The sequence below is a fragment of the Dysidea avara genome, chromosome 3 (genome assembly GCF_963678975.1).
Source record: "Dysidea avara chromosome 3, odDysAvar1.4, whole genome shotgun sequence".
NCBI classification, from domain to species: Eukaryota; Metazoa; Porifera; class Demospongiae; order Dictyoceratida; family Dysideidae; genus Dysidea; species Dysidea avara.
The window spans coordinates 8,358,644-8,375,121 of NC_089274.1; the positions used below are offsets into that span (position 1 = coordinate 8,358,644).

The window sequence follows — 16,478 nt, forward strand, 5'->3', positions numbered from 1 at the left end:
TGACGGAGAAAAGTGGTCTGGCCCCGCGAGATTATACTTTGCCTGCCTGCCTGCCTGCCTGCCTGCCTGCCTGCCTGCCTGCCTGCCTGCCTGCCTGCCTGCCTGCCTGCCTGCCTGCCTGCCTGCCTGCCTGCCTGCCTGCCTGCCTGCCTGCCTGCCTGCCTGCCTGCCTGCCTGCCTGCCTGCCTGCCTGCCTGCCTGCCTGCCTGCCTGCCTGCCTGCCTGCCTGCCTGCCTGCCTGCCTGCCTGCCTGGGTTTTCAGAAACTGGTCAAGTGTATTCAGGTAATCAATTGCAAAATTATATTTTACAGTGATTTGCAATGGTACAAAAGTTCAGATCGAAATAGCTACTCTAATAGAGGACAGTCACATTTTGCATTTCTCTTAAGAACTCAGTGTAATTAGCTAGCTAGCTACTTTATTTACCTGTGCCAACACAGTAAAAAATAGTCCAAAATCTGAGGGTGTTAAAATCTTCCTGGGGGCATGCCCCAAGACCCCCAGAATAACATCCATGTCTGTTGTCAGTATGCTTCAAATGTCAAATTTGCTCTGTCCCTTAACTCTTTAGTCTGCACCTGATACTGTACCAGAAGCAAGCACAATTAAGCAGCCTACATTATACCTAACATAATTATATTTTTAAACTGTCAATATTACTACCAGATTCAATTTCAAATTACACAATTTTCTGGAAAATCCTGCCCCCTAGATTTAAATTTGCATATAGCAAAAGTTTGGAAACCAGTCACCAAAATTCCTGGGGCCGCCCTTGAAACAAGTAGAATCAGCTATTTTAACCTGTCAGTCTACTATTTTTTGGTACAAAGGAAAGACAAAGTCTTATAAAAACCAATCTCAAATAAGTAAAGTATACATACAGCATTAACTATATGTAGCTAAATAAACTAAAATAAAATCTGTGGTCGTACAAAAACAAATCCAATGTAGTCTTAATAATAAGTACATTAGGTGCGAATACAATATCAGGAGGTAAAGTGTTCCAATCGTTAATGATTCTCTGTGAAAAAACTATGTCCTCTAACAGTAGTGCTGAAACGATTTTTGTAAATTTTGAGTCCATTTGATCGGGTAGGGTCAGTATTTAAAGTAAAAAAAGAATCTTCGTCTGCTGATACTAAGTTCTTAAGAATTTTATAAGTCATAATCAGGTCCATTCTAGTGCAGTGGTAAAGTAAACTGGGTAGGTTAAGTTCTTGGAGTCTTTGGGAGTAAGTCATATCATACAAGGAAGGTATAAGTTTTGTGGCTCTTCTTTGAACTGCTTCTAATTTACGATTCATAAAATAAGGATTCCAAATGGTTGATGCATAATCCATGATTGGGCAAACAAGTGTGGTATTATAATCTTATAGTGTTAGCATCCCTGGAAGTGTTTAATAGTTCCTAACACTCTATAGGCCAGGCTTTTAGTACAATTTGATTAACATGAGATGTAAATTTCAAATTCTTATCAAATACAACACCCAGGTCTTTTTCTTCAGTGACAATATATGGAAATACTGTTTGCCTCATTTTCAGAAGTAAAATAATACTCTCTACTTGATGAGGAGTGACCAATGGTGTTGTACTGGCATTTAGGAAAGTTGAGAAAAGATAGCCAAGTGTCACATGTACACCACTGCAGAACAGAGTAAATGTCATCAGCATTGTAAAGTCAAATAGTCATCAGGGGAGCAAATGGGATGATAAAGTGTTGTGTCACCAGCAAAGATACCCACATAGCAGGGGCGGATACAGGGGGGGTGGTCAAAGGGGGCTCTTGACCCCCCTCCAAAAATTTTTAGTACACCAAGATCGAAATACTCTAATAGAGCAGTCACTCTGATAAAGCAGTCAGAGTATTAGAACAGTGTGTAGTGAGCTATTTAAGGATTTTAATGTACTTTATTAGCTATAAATGCGTGGTTGGTGAGGTGGGCAGCTATTGTCAGCTGGCTGTGACCTTTTTTTTTTTGGTCTCACCCTATCAAACCAGAGACAATGTAGTGCCTCAGTTCATTTTTGACCCCCCCCCCCCTTTCCATAAGTCTGGATCCGCCCCTGCCACATAGCTTTGTATATAGTTAGGTAAATCATTAATAATAATATAATGAATAAGGTGGGACCGAGCACACAGTGCACACGGCCCCACTAGTAACAGTACACCACTTAGAAAATGTCCTACAAACAACAACTCGTTGCTTCCTGTTTGATAAAAATACATCAATCTAATGAAGTATGATGCCATTCACTCCATATGCCTCTACCTTAGTCAACAGATGTCGGTGCGAAACTGTACCAAAAGTTTTTTGGAAGTCAAGGTACACTGCATCAATACTACAGTGCTGTCATCAATACACCTGGTCCAAAACCTACCAGTTAAAAGCTGTGTCTCACAAGATCTCATGCTTCGAAATCCATGTTGCTCATTACAAAAAGGTTATTTGCTTGAAAGTAGGACATAATTCTATTTTAAATAATGGATTCAAGCATTCTGCAAAATATTGAAGTGAGGCTGATAGGATGATAATTGCTAGGAAGTTTTGTATCACTTTTCTTTTGAATGGGCTAGCTTCCAGCATGATGACATAGTGGCCTATTGTAATGATTTATCAAACATGAGGAATAAGTCCATCTTTGATTTCTTTTAACACACGCAGATGGCAGTTATCTACACAAGCCTTGTGTGGTAGGCATGCACACTCGGAAGAGCATGGCCACTGACCATTACGAGCATTATTATGCTCTACTAACCCCCCACCACTGATGGATTTTGCTTTCGATGATGATGGTAAACACCAATCTATCGCAGTCATACTGCAATGCCAGTGAAAAAGTTCATTGTCTACAGAGTGAACAGTGCTGGCAGTCCTTTGCTCTGTCACAGCCTGTAACCAAGTAATATGGGAATTAATATTACTGCGTCAATCTTGCTAGGGCCTCAGTCAGAGTAGGGGCCACATGCATGGTCTCAGGCAAGGTCTCTGCAGGCTCCGACATCAGCCATTAACACCACTGCTGTATAGTGTGTATCCAGTGACCCACCTTACCAGAATTATGCAATTGTGTTCATGTTGCTTTCATCAATCATAGATACTGTGATGGTTTCTCTCATGGAGGACAATGAAAACTGAGGAGCTACATTGACCCAGCTCAGACATGACTAAATAAAACAAAACTGTGTTTTTTTAGCTAACTTTATTCAATGATCTATCCAAAAAGCTTATCTGTCAGATGATTGGCACCAACTTTAATCTTGCTGCAACTTCTTAACACTGGGAGCAGATTTCATGAGACCTTCTAAAATGTTGATGCTAACAATTTCAGCTGGTTCACATCAATGTTATTGGGGTTATAAAGGATAAACAACATTGTGTTTAGCTGACAATACTGAATACCCTATGCTGTACACTGTGACAGCAGTCGTACAGGCAAGTCCCCCCTTCCAAGCTTTTGTTGCCCCCTCTGTAGGGGATGGTGATTAATGAATCACCTGTAACCAGCTGCAGGCTTTTAAAAAGTTCATGTAGCTACAGCATTGTTTTGAGGGCGATATACACATATATTTCACTGGCAGAAAAGGGGATGCATGCTATATCTATAAAAAAGAAACCTAACATCTATAGATGACTAGCTACTCATACCTTTCTAGCTGCTCATACCTTTCTAGCTATATAGCATAAAACTACACATACAAAGTAATACATAACAATTATAGCAGTTCCTTGGGTGATCTCTTTGGCAGCTGGAACTGCTGGAACTACAGTCAAGTCAGTTATCAAACTAGGTGGACCTAGAAAGGGTATAATTAGGCTTACAACTAAATACATACACATAGGTATGTATAGATACAAAATATGTACCATAAACATATTATACCCTGTAACCAGGTAAGCATGTCTTGTAACATGTCCTTCTTCATGAGTGGGATGCACATGATAGCTATCACGTGAGGCATGTAAGCAAAGGGTTCACCTTTCAGCTTCCTAGCACCTGACATGGTAGTTTATACATGGCTAGCAGGGGCAGATCTGGGATTCTTTGAAAGGGGGGGCTAAGGGACAAAGGTAACTAGCCAGACATTAGAAGATACCCATCCTTCTCACAAGGCCCTAGTTGTAAGATCATGTAGTATCCATGATCAAATTAGCTATTTGGAATAGTGAACACTAGCATGCGAAGCATGCCAACCTAGGGGGATCTGGGGGCATGCCCCCCAAGGAAAGTTTTGAAAATTAGGCCCTCCAAAGGTGAATCTGAGAGTATTCAGCTTTTCAGTGGAAAATAATGCCGGAATTTCAGTTTATTATATATATATATCCTTCAAATTTTACTTTTCCATTAAATCAAAACTGATTACAATATATGCAGAGTATACGTAGCTATCATGCATACATGATAATCTTTTCATTTGTAGCTACCAAGCATTTAGATATAGCTAGGTATATGCCATAATGCATCAGCTCCTCTTCTAATCAGTTAAATCTGTGAGGCAGAAACATGTATAGCTAAGTAGTATGGTGTTGAATGTCACAATTATTAGTATGCATGCTCCTTAGCCTAGTGCACTTTGTTAGCCATGTGTACTGAAAAGCAGAATGCAGTGAAGGGTACTAATAGCTATTAGCTAGTCCATTGGCAATCCTTAGCAAAGTGCAACTATATTTGCATTTATGGGCTTTCTGAATTTGCTGTTGTGATAGTTTACTTATTATATCTGCCGGGTTATGAAGACTGAACTATAGGCTAGCTATACAAATGCCAGCACCATAACCAACAGCATGGGGTCGGCATATCAGAAGGTAGATTTTACATTCAAACACAAAAGTGGGTGAATATGCTATAGCTAGCAGTCTTATGAAACTGCAAATTACCAAAAGACTACACAGTTTGCTAAATGACTGAGTTGGTAGCTAGCTACATATTATACTGAAGCTGATAAATCTATATAATATATATATATATAACCTTACCAATTAAACCAATTAACACTTTTTGAATCATATAATTCATTTTAAAATATAAAAACCACACTAATCACCCCTCTCATAGCCATAGTGGAAAACACTGCTAATCATCTGAATAAAACGAAACCCACAATTAAAACTTTTGTAACTGGAGATGCAACCCACAATCGAAACTTGTTTTTGAAGAACTCTTGAGGAAAAGGAAGCTATATTCTCCTGGAACAGAGTTGAACAGTTGCATAGACATTATTTGCGTTGGTAGTGATGCATAGTTTCTGAAATAAGTCTGCTTTTGATGCACATAGAAGATTTAGGGTTTTATTGGCCAAGACTAACTTAGAAAGGAAAGGGGGGCTACGGCCCCTTAGCCCCCGCCCCCCCTAAATACGCCGAAGCCCCCCCCCCCCCCCCCCCTCTAAATCCGCCCCTGGCTAGCTACCATAATCTTATCATCGGGTGGCTTCCAGCATGGTATCCTCTGCCAAATTTAATAATGAGACACAAGTGACCATCCATACACTCAAAAGAGTTAAGCAGTGAGTGTAATTGTGTTTAATTGCGTAATAATTGTGTTTAAGTTTTCGCGTATTTTAATTATCCGAAGAAAATTTTAGTTTGCGTTGCCACCATCTTAATTTAGCACTTGGTAGCTAGGCAATCAGATGCAGTAAACACTGTCGGGTGTGGATAATTGACACGCAAAAGAAGCTTTAGCAAGTGATACCCTGATTGTTTCGATGCTGTAATTTCACCGGGAGAGAGTCTCTTCACAAAAGTAAGGCGGGAATACTTTTGTCACGTGCAAACTGACCAGGTTCGCGTTCGAATAGAATCCAGCTATCATGATTGGCATTCGTGGCCCCATACATTGTAATTATAACATTATGCGGGCTTCATTGCTAGTTCAATCTTGTAAATTCTTGTAGCACAGATATGGCAGATCGCACCACTTCTGGGGCATATCGGATACCAGTCGCTACTAGTAAGCCATTGGAAGTAGCTAGTAAAGTGCGTCCAACTGAGTCGAGAAGCTTTTCATCACCGAAAAGGATTGCTGCCGATTTTAAGAACTGCAATGTCGTAGCACAGGAAAGAATATGGAAGGAACACTTGCTAAAGGAAAAGAATGCCGCAAAGTCATGGTGAGTCTTTGAGATAATGTTTATACTGTAGTAGCTAGCTATATGTTCTCCATAGGGATCAGAACTGGAAATTTCTGACTGAATTTGATCATAAGGTAGCTGTGCTTTTTTTTGTTTTTTTTTGCAAATTAATGCTACACATGAACCTATAGATGTGTGCTCGTTAGTGATTAGGTTGTTGGTAGAGTGACTAAATTATTTGAATGCGGAGCAGCTTTGTGCTGTTGGTTGATAATAGCTAAACACATTACCAGCTATACAGGTGTAAACAGTAGGCCTCAATAGCTTCCATACTCATGTTTACAAAAGTCACAGGAGGGGGGGTTAGGTATTGTGGAATATATTTATTCTGTATACCCTGATGCTACAATCCGTTAAGGTGCCTCAAATAGTTTCATGGCATCCAAGTATGCTCAAAGTGTTGATACAGAAAATTACCGCCTTGGTGTGGTTTCCTGGCATGAAGAAGAAAACCATTTAATTGAAGTAGTGTTGCACCGATATGCATATTTTCACATTTACCGATTTTTCACTCATTCCTGTAGCCGATATGCCAATATTTACCGATATTCTTCAATTCTATAGGTCAGGGGAGAAGGAACAAAAATCATCTGAAGTTTATGTGTGTGTGTGTATAACATTAATTGCAATAGTTATTGCAATAATTTAATTACTTACGTTGGGCAGCTGATTCTACAATGTTTGCTACCAGTGTGCCACTAATCCCTTTCATGGAAATGAAAGCCAAGTAGTTATAAAACACCTAAGCCAGCTTCTCAAACGGAGTTTTGATGGGATTCCAGACCCTTTGCAAATAGTGACTGGTTAATTGTGTGGGCGGTCAATAAATATATGCAGCCTTGCAGCCACACTATCACAGATAAATAAGCCTAAATAGTTATAATCAGGTACAACAAATAAATGTTTACCGCTTACCTCTGCATTCACTGCTTTCTTTTAATACTGTCATGTGTTTATTACTGTCATTAATGATTGATTGTGGGTTTAGGTTATCGGCAAATAATTTCCTCTTCATAGCTGATACTGATACTTGCAAAATCACCTTATCTGTTACCGATTATTCAACCGATTATTGGTGCAACACTAAATTGAAGATAAAAGGAATAACAAAGTGCAGAAGGCAGACATTCGTTGGAACTACAAAATGCACATCCCAGCAGTGAGTTTGTTGCTGTGACGCAAAATGGTAGTTGTGTGCTGCTTCGTTTGGCCTCGTGACTGTGGTCAGGCAGCCAGGCAGTTATGAAAATTTACCAAAAAAAAATCTATATCCAGATGTTTGTATTTTAATGCTGTAATTGATGCTAAATGGAGTAGGACTATTCCGTATAGGTGATTTTTGCCACATACAATATTCCCATGATGGATTTTAGATGTGGCTTTTTAGTGGCACGTGTCACATTAGGGGGGGAACCCTACTAAACAGTGCAACTGTAGTACTGTTTGATAGAAATGTAACCTTTATGTGATCACGGCTTTTCATAGGGCTATTAGTACTGGGTAGCTAAAAACTTTGGGAAATTCTACAGACTCTGGGAAGTTAACATTAGAAACCTCCTGCATGAGTATTTGCAGAGTCCTCCTCCATAGTGTCCTGGCTGAAAAACAGTACCACAGTAATAATCACCACCACACTAATATATATCAATCCAACCACAATCAAATTCACACGTGTCTAGAAGATTTTTGCACTATTTATCCTGACAAAAGTAATAATGGCAAGCAGGGTGTTTTTAGCTATGTCCCACTCATGAAAACGAAGAACAGTACAGAAGAGCTCTGCCAGTCACCACAAAATTTTCAACTGAAAACCTAACTATCAATTACCAAAACGTGAAATGGCCATTCCACTTCAGTTTCTATTGATATGTTCCACCTGTTATGCAGTACGAGAAGTACCTCTGCAATCATTCCAGTCACACTATGAAAATTAGAGCACTGAAACTATGACGCATTACCGCTAATCAACACCTACATGGTAGTAGAGAAGGAAATTGGACACACAGTAGGACAAGGGTAAGTTCATGATGCACACATTGTGGCTGCACGTCTCAAGCTGAAAGGAACACCAAACAGTGAAGAAATCAAGCCTGTGGCTTTATAGTTGTACTTGATTGAAAGTATTGGCTAGTCAGTGCAAAATTTAGTTAAAACATTTTTTTATAAAATAGGAAGGCCAGGGTCTGGAATACATTTATGGGCTTGGTTATGCCTAACCAATACTGTCAAGCTGTTATGAAGGAAAAGTAAGGCTAATTTTTGGGCAATGTTTTTGGGAAAGATTCCATTATCCCTACTATTGTAGTCATTTGCAACATTTTGGATGTATCATACAAGCATGCATAGAATTGTGTCCACAGTTTAACACAGTGAATTATAAGCACTTACCTCAGTATACATTTTTTATAACACTATGGTTACTTCCCCCACAGGGTAATGTTAGAGTAAAAGAACAATTACCTGACAAGGTCTCACTGTATGATACAGCCGTTCCCATGACTACCAGTAAAGAAATTGGTCACAGGTCAGACTCACCAAACAACAGAAATGTGCGCAAACTAGAACTGCTCATGACACAACACAAACGAAAAACTGATATTGCTGCAAACTATTTATGATATAACAGAAATCCACCAGTATATTTTCTCACTTATTTTTGTAAAAATAAAATTCAACACATGTAGATGTAACAAAATTTTGGCAGTGTAATCAAATTACGTTGCATTTATTTTTATACCCATTAATTAATCAGAATAATATATTATTACACATTTTGTGTTGTTACGTTGAACTGATGTCCTGATTGTAAGTCAGATTGGACTTGATTGAGGTTCAGTCTTGCATCTTCAAAGTCTGGTTTTAGTTCAAGGGCTCTCTGCAGATCAACTTCTGCCAGTTTATATCTTCCTGTAATAAATAATACCACTAAGTGACAATGTTGAGGTTGATAAAACATACACATCAGTACAGAGAATACATTTAATAAGTACTTCCTGTGATGTACAAGCCAACATCAATTACTCCTACCAAAACTGAGGTTTGGCAGCTGGGTATAGGTAAATCCTTTAAGATAGGATTCTTAATTGAGGGCCCCTCTCCTGATATGCTAATTCTTTGCCTTGGGTAGAGAAGTGTACAAGGATGTATTTATCTCTATGACAAAGCTTAGCCCCTTCAGCTTGGGGGAGAATGAGTGAGAAGGGCACCTTCCACTACACCCAGCCACCTCACAGAAAAGTGAGGACTTACTTAACCAGAGAAATAAAATGAAAATTAATAACAACAATTACAGCTATCACTATCAGTATTAAAATACTTTACAAAGCTAGCTTCAAACAAGAACACTATAAGTGGATTGAATTAGTAAAGGCATGATTCAGACAACTCACAAAATGTGACCAGGCCTGCGAAAACAGGGCATGTGGGCACAAACTACACCGTGTCACTCTACTGGTTATATCTCAGTGCTGGAACAGAATATTTGTATTTTGTTACTTGCATCTTAAAGCCAATTAAATTCTTACTAGATGCTCAAAATTGCATTGCCATAACATAATGGTACAAAACATTATGAGTGATGAAAGTTTGAAAAAGTAGGCAAAAATCATGTGCCCACATGCCCTATTTTCGCAGGCCCAGTCACAAATGTGGAATTTGTGCCTCAGTTAGCCAAGGATTGCAGAAGCTAGTAGTTGCACCTTTATTAGGTTCCGTAACTTGATCCATCCATAGCTGCTACTTCATTATTAAAGAAGAATCACTGTTGAGGTACTACCATACTTAATGTAGCAACTCATTCAAGACTGCCTGTGTAGGACCAATTCCACCTTCTCACGTGGTTCCCACAACTATATGCACATGCACACAATAAGGAGATCTTGGTTGGTTATTCTAATAAACGCCCTCATGCAAGCCGCGCACCCCTCCATTCTTATAAACTAAAGTTAACCTTAAGAATGTTTCCACGTCACACTGTTAACTTAGTTCTGTATTTTAATTGCAACACACGTGCACATGACCAACCAGTAAGGCCATTAATTGTTTCACAGGCCTGACTGACCTACCAATTGAAAATTATAAATTGCTCAAATATCACCATTGCAAATTATCTTTTTAAACATATTAGGCTACAAACTTAATGAGCTATGTTGTTTCGCTGGGACCCATCCCCTTACTTATTTCTGCACTCTGATTTCGCTATTTGGAATTTCTCAATAATACAAAACCAGCAAACAGTGTAGTTTGCTAAAGCTCAGTAGATTTATGGATAGTGCTTTACATGTGCATAGACGTCAAGAAAATGTACAGAAACAGTAATTTTCTGCCTTTTCACTAAGAAATACCAGGAGCCCTTACAAAACAAAGTAAAGCATCCAGTGAACCCTATTGTTGGCTGGTTTTGTACTGATATTATTGAAACTCATGTGATCATTTTGTCATGGACATCATTGCATCATAATTTACACCACATACTCATTGAATCCCAGCAACATATACTTTACATAAAAATAGTGTTCACAAGTAATACAGCAGAGTGTGGTTTCAGCACCGTTGAAGTGAATTGAAAAGGCTGTGTTTGGTTTTGAAATTATGGTCCTTCTCACTTCGTTCAATTGACAACTCTAGGTTGGTAATCGATAGCCTTGTAAAGTTAGCTGTGGAATAAGAAGTCATTGAAGTAACTTGTAAATCATTACCAACTAGATCCCTGGTAGATTGAAAGATTTTTAATTCCTCCTGCAAGAAGATTCAGTAGCTTGTAAGACTCACTTGCTGTATTGTAATAGCTGGTAATCAAGCAGCTATGGCATAGTTTCAAACACCTGTTACCCATCTTCAACTTGTAAGACCATACCAACTTGTTCCACCGTGTCTTCTAGGGGCTCGCAGAATACCTTATTATTCTTTCTAGCAATTCTTGTTTCTTCACCAATTATTCCCACACTTATTTATTCCCTAAGTAATTCCTGAAATACAGCAATTTACTGTAGAAGTAATTACCAGCAAGTGTGAGTTGTAAGATACTCCAATAGAGTAGTCACATTACATTTGGGTGACTGTTTTATTAGGGTATATTGAATGCTCAGAGCTTTACAGAGTTTTACTAATTACACTGTAAGTGGGGGTAACCCTATAGTCAGATGGAATCCATCCCATATTTTAGTTTTGATTTATTTTATTTTATTTTTGTATAAACATAGCCACCTTTGGAAATGAATAGTAGCTAAACTGTACAGAAACGGGTTGAGCTTTTTTGTTAGCTGGAGAAAGAGCTATCAAGCTGTACGTGTAGTATAATTATGTAGCAAGCAGAATCGCAGGGTTGCACTTTTGATCATAACCTATTAACCAAAAGTAAAAGCCATACAGGGTACCCACCTAACCTACAAACGAACACAACAATGCCAGCTAGATTTTTGCCCAAAAGTATCACTTGAAGAGCAAAAGAAACCACCAAATTCCATGCCAGACATGTCACATACACTCTGGAGAGTATACAGTAACTACATCATGATCAATTATATTTATCATTACTGAGCAGACAGCACAGCTGATGTGCTCAGGAAAAAGTACATTCACAGGATGCTAGTTATGTAGTTACAATGTATATGTAAGAATAACTATCATTTCTAACATTTTATAACATACACTCTGTGTGCAAGTTACTACACTAGGACAATCACACAGGAGATCTATACCAAGTGACACATCACAGCATATTTGATCACTACAGTAGAGCCTTGAAATTAGTTCAACCACAGTGATCATTCTATTAGAGTATTAATTTTTGTTCGCTGTGTATAACAGTATTCTTATACTTTCTGCATTCCATACACACTTTTAGAGTGACAATCTTTTTAGGCCATCCAAACACCACATCAGTCCCGGTGAGTCAGTTTAGTTCAAATAAAAGTAGCTAAATATCCGAGCCCTTACTTCTTACCGAGATATGTACGCACATTAAAACGGTAGTGTCCCTAAGTAACTAACTACTCAAGTTTGTCAATGTACAAATCTCCATAATTTCTAAGCCCACTTCTAGAGACACTGCGGCTTCATTAATAGTAAAAGAAATCAATTTACCGTATAGCAGGATTTATTAGCGAGGATTTAATTATAGCGAAAGACCCCAATCGCTATAATTAAAAATCGCAACTATTTTGTAATGTGAGATATAACAATCGCATGACTTAATTACGTGCATCACGCGATCTGCCTCGTGTTTCAGAGTAGTGATCAGATGTCAATTCTGAACTACTTTTCTAGAAAGAAAGGATCATTACCCACTCCGAATGGTGCACTGTCTCGCTCAACTGCGATTGTTGTGGCAAACCGTGAAGTTGAATTTGTGCTGCCACAATCCAGCCAGAAACGGAAGCAAAAATTCAAGGGTAACAATGTCTACGATGCGACATTACGAGCAGAAATGGGGAAAATGACATGTCAAATCGGGCCGACGGAAGCTGCCAGAAAATTTTCAGCTAAGCTTGGTACACCTGTCAATGAGAGCACGATGAGAGGTCTAAAGAAAGCCTATACTGCTGAGCGTCAACAGAAGCGACGAAGAGAAGAAGACGACCTGACAGTGACCACTTTGCTGTTGAAGAAGCAATGAAGGCCAATTTTACTGGGCAAAACCCTTGACACAACAGTCCAGGACTACATTTTGAAGTTGAGAGAGAATGGGTGTCCTGTCAATACACATGTTACTATAGCAGCAGCAGCAAAAGGTCTAGCCCGAGTGATGGAACCAAGTAGACTATCCAAGAATGGGGGCCTGCAATTTTATCTGTATCGTGGGCAAAGTCTCTTTTGAAGAGAATGGACTTTACAAAGAGAAGAGGCTCAACCAAAACTGGCATGGCACCAGATGACTTAGAAAGTGCCAAGAAAACATTCATTTCAGAAGTACTGGAAATTGTTGCCCTGAACGATATTCCTGGTGAGCTGATCTTCAACTGGGACCAAACGGGGATTAACCTGGTTCCTGGTGCATTGTGGACCATGGACAAAAGGGAGAAAAAACGAATTGACATTTCAGGATTTAAGGATAAAAGAAAAATTACTGCCATCATGTGTGGGAGCTTCATGGGTGAAGTTTTACCTCCACAACTGATTTATGGAGGCAAATCGGATAGGTGTCACCCTCCATTTGATTTTCCACATGACTGGTGATAAATTATAGCTCAAAACACTGGTCCAATGAGGGAACAATGCTGGAATATTTACAAAAAGTGATTGTCCCATTTGTAGACCGTGTCCGCCAAGATTTGGGACTAGAGGATGACCAACCAGCATTAGCTATCTTCAATCATTTTAAGGCCAGATGACTGAGCGTGTCACACAGGAAATAGAGGAAAACAATATTCATTCGGTGATCATACCGGTTAACTGCACTGGGGACATACAACCAATGGACATTTTCGTAAACAAGGTTGTGATGTCGTTTTAGCAGGCTAAGTTTAGCGGATGGTATTCTGATGAACTTTCCGAGAAATTTATCAATGGCGATGATGATGATCCTGTGGACATCTCTTCAGCAAGAATGAAATGTGTAGGAGCACACTGAGCTGATCAAGCACCTACAGGACAACCCACAAATAGTCATTAATGGATTTAAGATTCATCGAGGGCTTGGTTTACTAGATGAAGATGAAGATACATTAAGGTACTCCTGTGACGAGGACAATGAAGATGATGAGTCATCTGATGGATCTGAAGTTGAGATGGATCCACCTATACCATGTATCTGATGTGTTCACTGACAGTGACTGCGAAGGTCAATTATCACCAGTAGAATGATAGCCACTACTAGTGAGATATTTGAATTGTGCTAAAAAGCTATTGTTAAACAATGATTCATTTTAACATGTATACATGTACAAGGTCAATGTCAATTTAAAAATCATACAGTGAATTTAAAGCTGAGAAGTGAAATACAATATTACAGTTTCTCCTTTATTAGGCATCTTATTTTCAACTTGTAACCCACCCTGGGATAAATCCCCAGAATATCTACGTGGACCACTCACAATGCACAATATTGTGCCACTTCTTAAAATGAACATGCTACACAGCCGTGATATTTTACGAGGTAAGTGACCAACAACTTGTGAACCGTTCATTACTGCAACTGCGTATCGGTCAGCAGCATTCGTCACCTCTCTTTCACATGACAGTTCTTCTCCTATTGATGCGGTCCACACAGCATTGTAAATATGGTATCCACGAATGCTTGAACGAATGCTTGAACGAATGCTTGAACGAATACTCAAAGTCATTTCACCACGAGCCTCAGCATCACCCATCGAATCTTTCTTTGTACCTTTCTTTTTGGCACTTGTACTGCGTTAATTATTTGCACGCGTGTTCAAATAATGCACAGGATTTAAATTTAGCGATTTCTCCATTTCGCTAAAATTAGTGTAGCTAAAATTTTTCCGCGTCGAATTTCGGATGTTATAAAAACCCGCTATACGGTATTTCTTGTTAGGCACAAATGGCACTTCTTTTTGAGAGTACAATGAATTAAAACAAATCTGCAAATGGGAAACATGCACTATTTTCTCGTTCAAACGAAGCAAGGAAATATTGCAGTGGTTTACAGGTTGCCAAACATTATCACTCTATTGCATGGTCATTTTCCCAAGCTCCCAGTTACAGAACAAGGATACCTTAGCATGGTCCTATGTTAAGGTGTACATGTCAGTACATATCTCTCATACCATACTGTACTATATAGTAATGCACCTATCAATGTAATCCCCGACTACCACTGATATGGGCTGAGGTGGGGGAAGGTGGGGATTTACATCACTGAAAATTACAATTCCCCACCTACTGGGGAAGTACTGGCGATGCAAACTCCGACCAAGTCTCGAACTGCAAACCCTGGGTATAGATATACTAACCCCAGGTACGGGATTGGAACGAGTGGCGCGCCTCAATAGTTCTGTTGTCACACTCCGTGTCCAGTGAATTTAAAGAATTTGACACCTTTGCCTGTCTTTAGAAGTCATGCTCAACTGTTTCAGCAGGTTTTAAACAGTTCTTGTAAGTTGCTGAGTTTAAATAGACCATCACTTTCCAGTAGTACTCCTTTGCGTGACTTTTTCAATGCGAGTTTCAGTGGGACAACAAGAAATGGCTGTAAGGTGAGTTGTACATTTTTCCCGCTTGTACCGCCTCACTGGATTAATCTACGAGGTGTCTGTTTCGTTTAAACAGTATTTCTATGTTTCTAGTTTTGCATAAGGAAATAGTTAGTGCGTTTCTAATCTGTTCTTGTCTGTTGTAAAGTGATATTACAAGTTTTCTAAAATTGCATATTATATCGCCTTAAATAAGACAAGAACTAGCAATGATAGCGCACTGGCTACTTCCTCATGCAAAACTATAGGCCTTGAACTACTGTTTAAGCGAAACAGACACCTTGTAGACTAATCCAGTGAGGTAGTACAAGCAGACAAATTTGACACTCACCTTAACAGCCATTCCTTATTTTTCCATTGATAAGTCGTGCAAAAGAGTACTACTGTGAAATGAGACGGCCTATTTAAACCCAGCAACATAGAAGAACCATTCCTCAGAACGCTTCAGTACGATTTCTAAGACTGGCAAAAAAAAATGTATTTGAAAACTAATCTGACTAGGAGTGTAGGTGTTAATTAATTAATTGGTGAGAAATGTGGCCATTTCCAATCCCGTACCTGGGGTTAGTATATCTATGCCCTGGGAATACTGGGAATTTATACGGTCGTGTGGTAGTGATGAGTTAGTTCAAGTGGATTCTAGTATGAATGTAGTAACTATAGCACCTGAGACACTCCTTTCTAAACTGAAAGCACACACCTTTGCTGTCTGAGTGAATTTCTTTAGTGAAGACAAATCCCGGGAAATTTAGCGATCAATTCCTACACCATCCGTCCGTATCAGTGGTAGTCGGGTATTACATCGATAGGTGCATAACAAACTCACCTAGCCTATAATGTATTTGTCCTCTATTGTAATACGCGACGGCGAAGTTGTTGTCTAGTTTAATAGCATTGCTGTAGTCCTCAATTGCTTCGTCAAAGTCCACCCGAAGATATTTGATTTGGCCTCTGTTGTTGAACGCTTCAGCAACCATCTTCGCCAAGTTTTCGTGGCCTGAGTTCTCTTCAATTGATTTCGTATAAAGTTCGAACGCTTCATCTAATTGTCCATTTGAACAGAGTTCTTCACAATGTCTTAGGTCCCTTTCTACTTCAGCCATCCTTCCGAAAAATTAATACAACACGCGTTTATTAAAACTTGTACAATAATAAATTCATTTATAATTAATTTTATAGTTTATATACAATG

The 16,478-nt window shown here is 39.1% G+C and overlaps 2 protein-coding genes across 5 annotated transcripts; one reads left to right on the forward strand and one right to left on the reverse strand.

Annotated features, from left to right (window-relative positions):
• Nucleotides 1–5,557: 5,557 nt before the first annotated feature.
• LOC136249239 (uncharacterized protein C2orf50-like) lies at nt 5,558–8,903 on the forward strand. Of its 4 annotated transcripts, none has more exons than XM_066041201.1 (4): nt 5,558–5,785; nt 5,898–6,113; nt 6,169–6,208; nt 8,567–8,903. In XM_066041201.1, the coding sequence occupies exons 2-4, from the start codon at nt 5,905–5,907 to the stop codon at nt 8,750–8,752; spliced, it is 435 nt and encodes a 144-aa protein (XP_065897273.1). In that variant the 5' UTR covers nt 5,558–5,785; nt 5,898–5,904; the 3' UTR covers nt 8,753–8,903. The 4 variants fall into 4 exon arrangements, with proteins under 4 accessions (XP_065897273.1, XP_065897275.1, XP_065897274.1 ...); XM_066041203.1 differs by having other exon boundaries at nt 5,903–6,113; XM_066041202.1 differs by having other exon boundaries at nt 5,558–5,746; nt 5,903–6,113.
• Nucleotides 8,764–16,430, reverse strand: LOC136249240 (tetratricopeptide repeat protein 32-like). Its single transcript, XM_066041204.1, has 2 exons — nt 16,113–16,430; nt 8,764–9,041 (listed from the first exon to the last, which is right to left on the reverse strand). Exons 1-2 carry the CDS (start codon nt 16,387–16,389, stop codon nt 8,899–8,901), a joined length of 420 nt encoding a protein of 139 aa, XP_065897276.1. The 5' UTR covers nt 16,390–16,430; the 3' UTR covers nt 8,764–8,898.
• Nucleotides 16,431–16,478: the final 48 nt, after the last annotated feature.

Excerpts from the sequence above, each read along its gene's own strand:
- LOC136249240 (XM_066041204.1), bottom strand. The coding sequence starts at position 16,389 with ATGGCTGAAGTAGAAAGGGACCTAAGACATTGTGAAGAACTCTGTTCA. Across the intron at positions 9,042-16,112 it reads ACAAATACATTATAGGCTAG|GAAGATATAAACTGGCAGAA; the intron begins GTGAGTTTGTTA and ends TATTTATTACAG.
- LOC136249239 (XM_066041201.1), top strand. The coding sequence starts at position 5,905 with ATGGCAGATCGCACCACTTCTGGGGCATATCGGATACCAGTCGCTACT. Across the intron at positions 6,114-6,168 it reads AAGAATGCCGCAAAGTCATG|GGATCAGAACTGGAAATTTC; the intron begins GTGAGTCTTTGA and ends TGTTCTCCATAG. Across the intron at positions 6,209-8,566 it reads TGACTGAATTTGATCATAAG|GGTAATGTTAGAGTAAAAGA; the intron begins GTAGCTGTGCTT and ends CTTCCCCCACAG.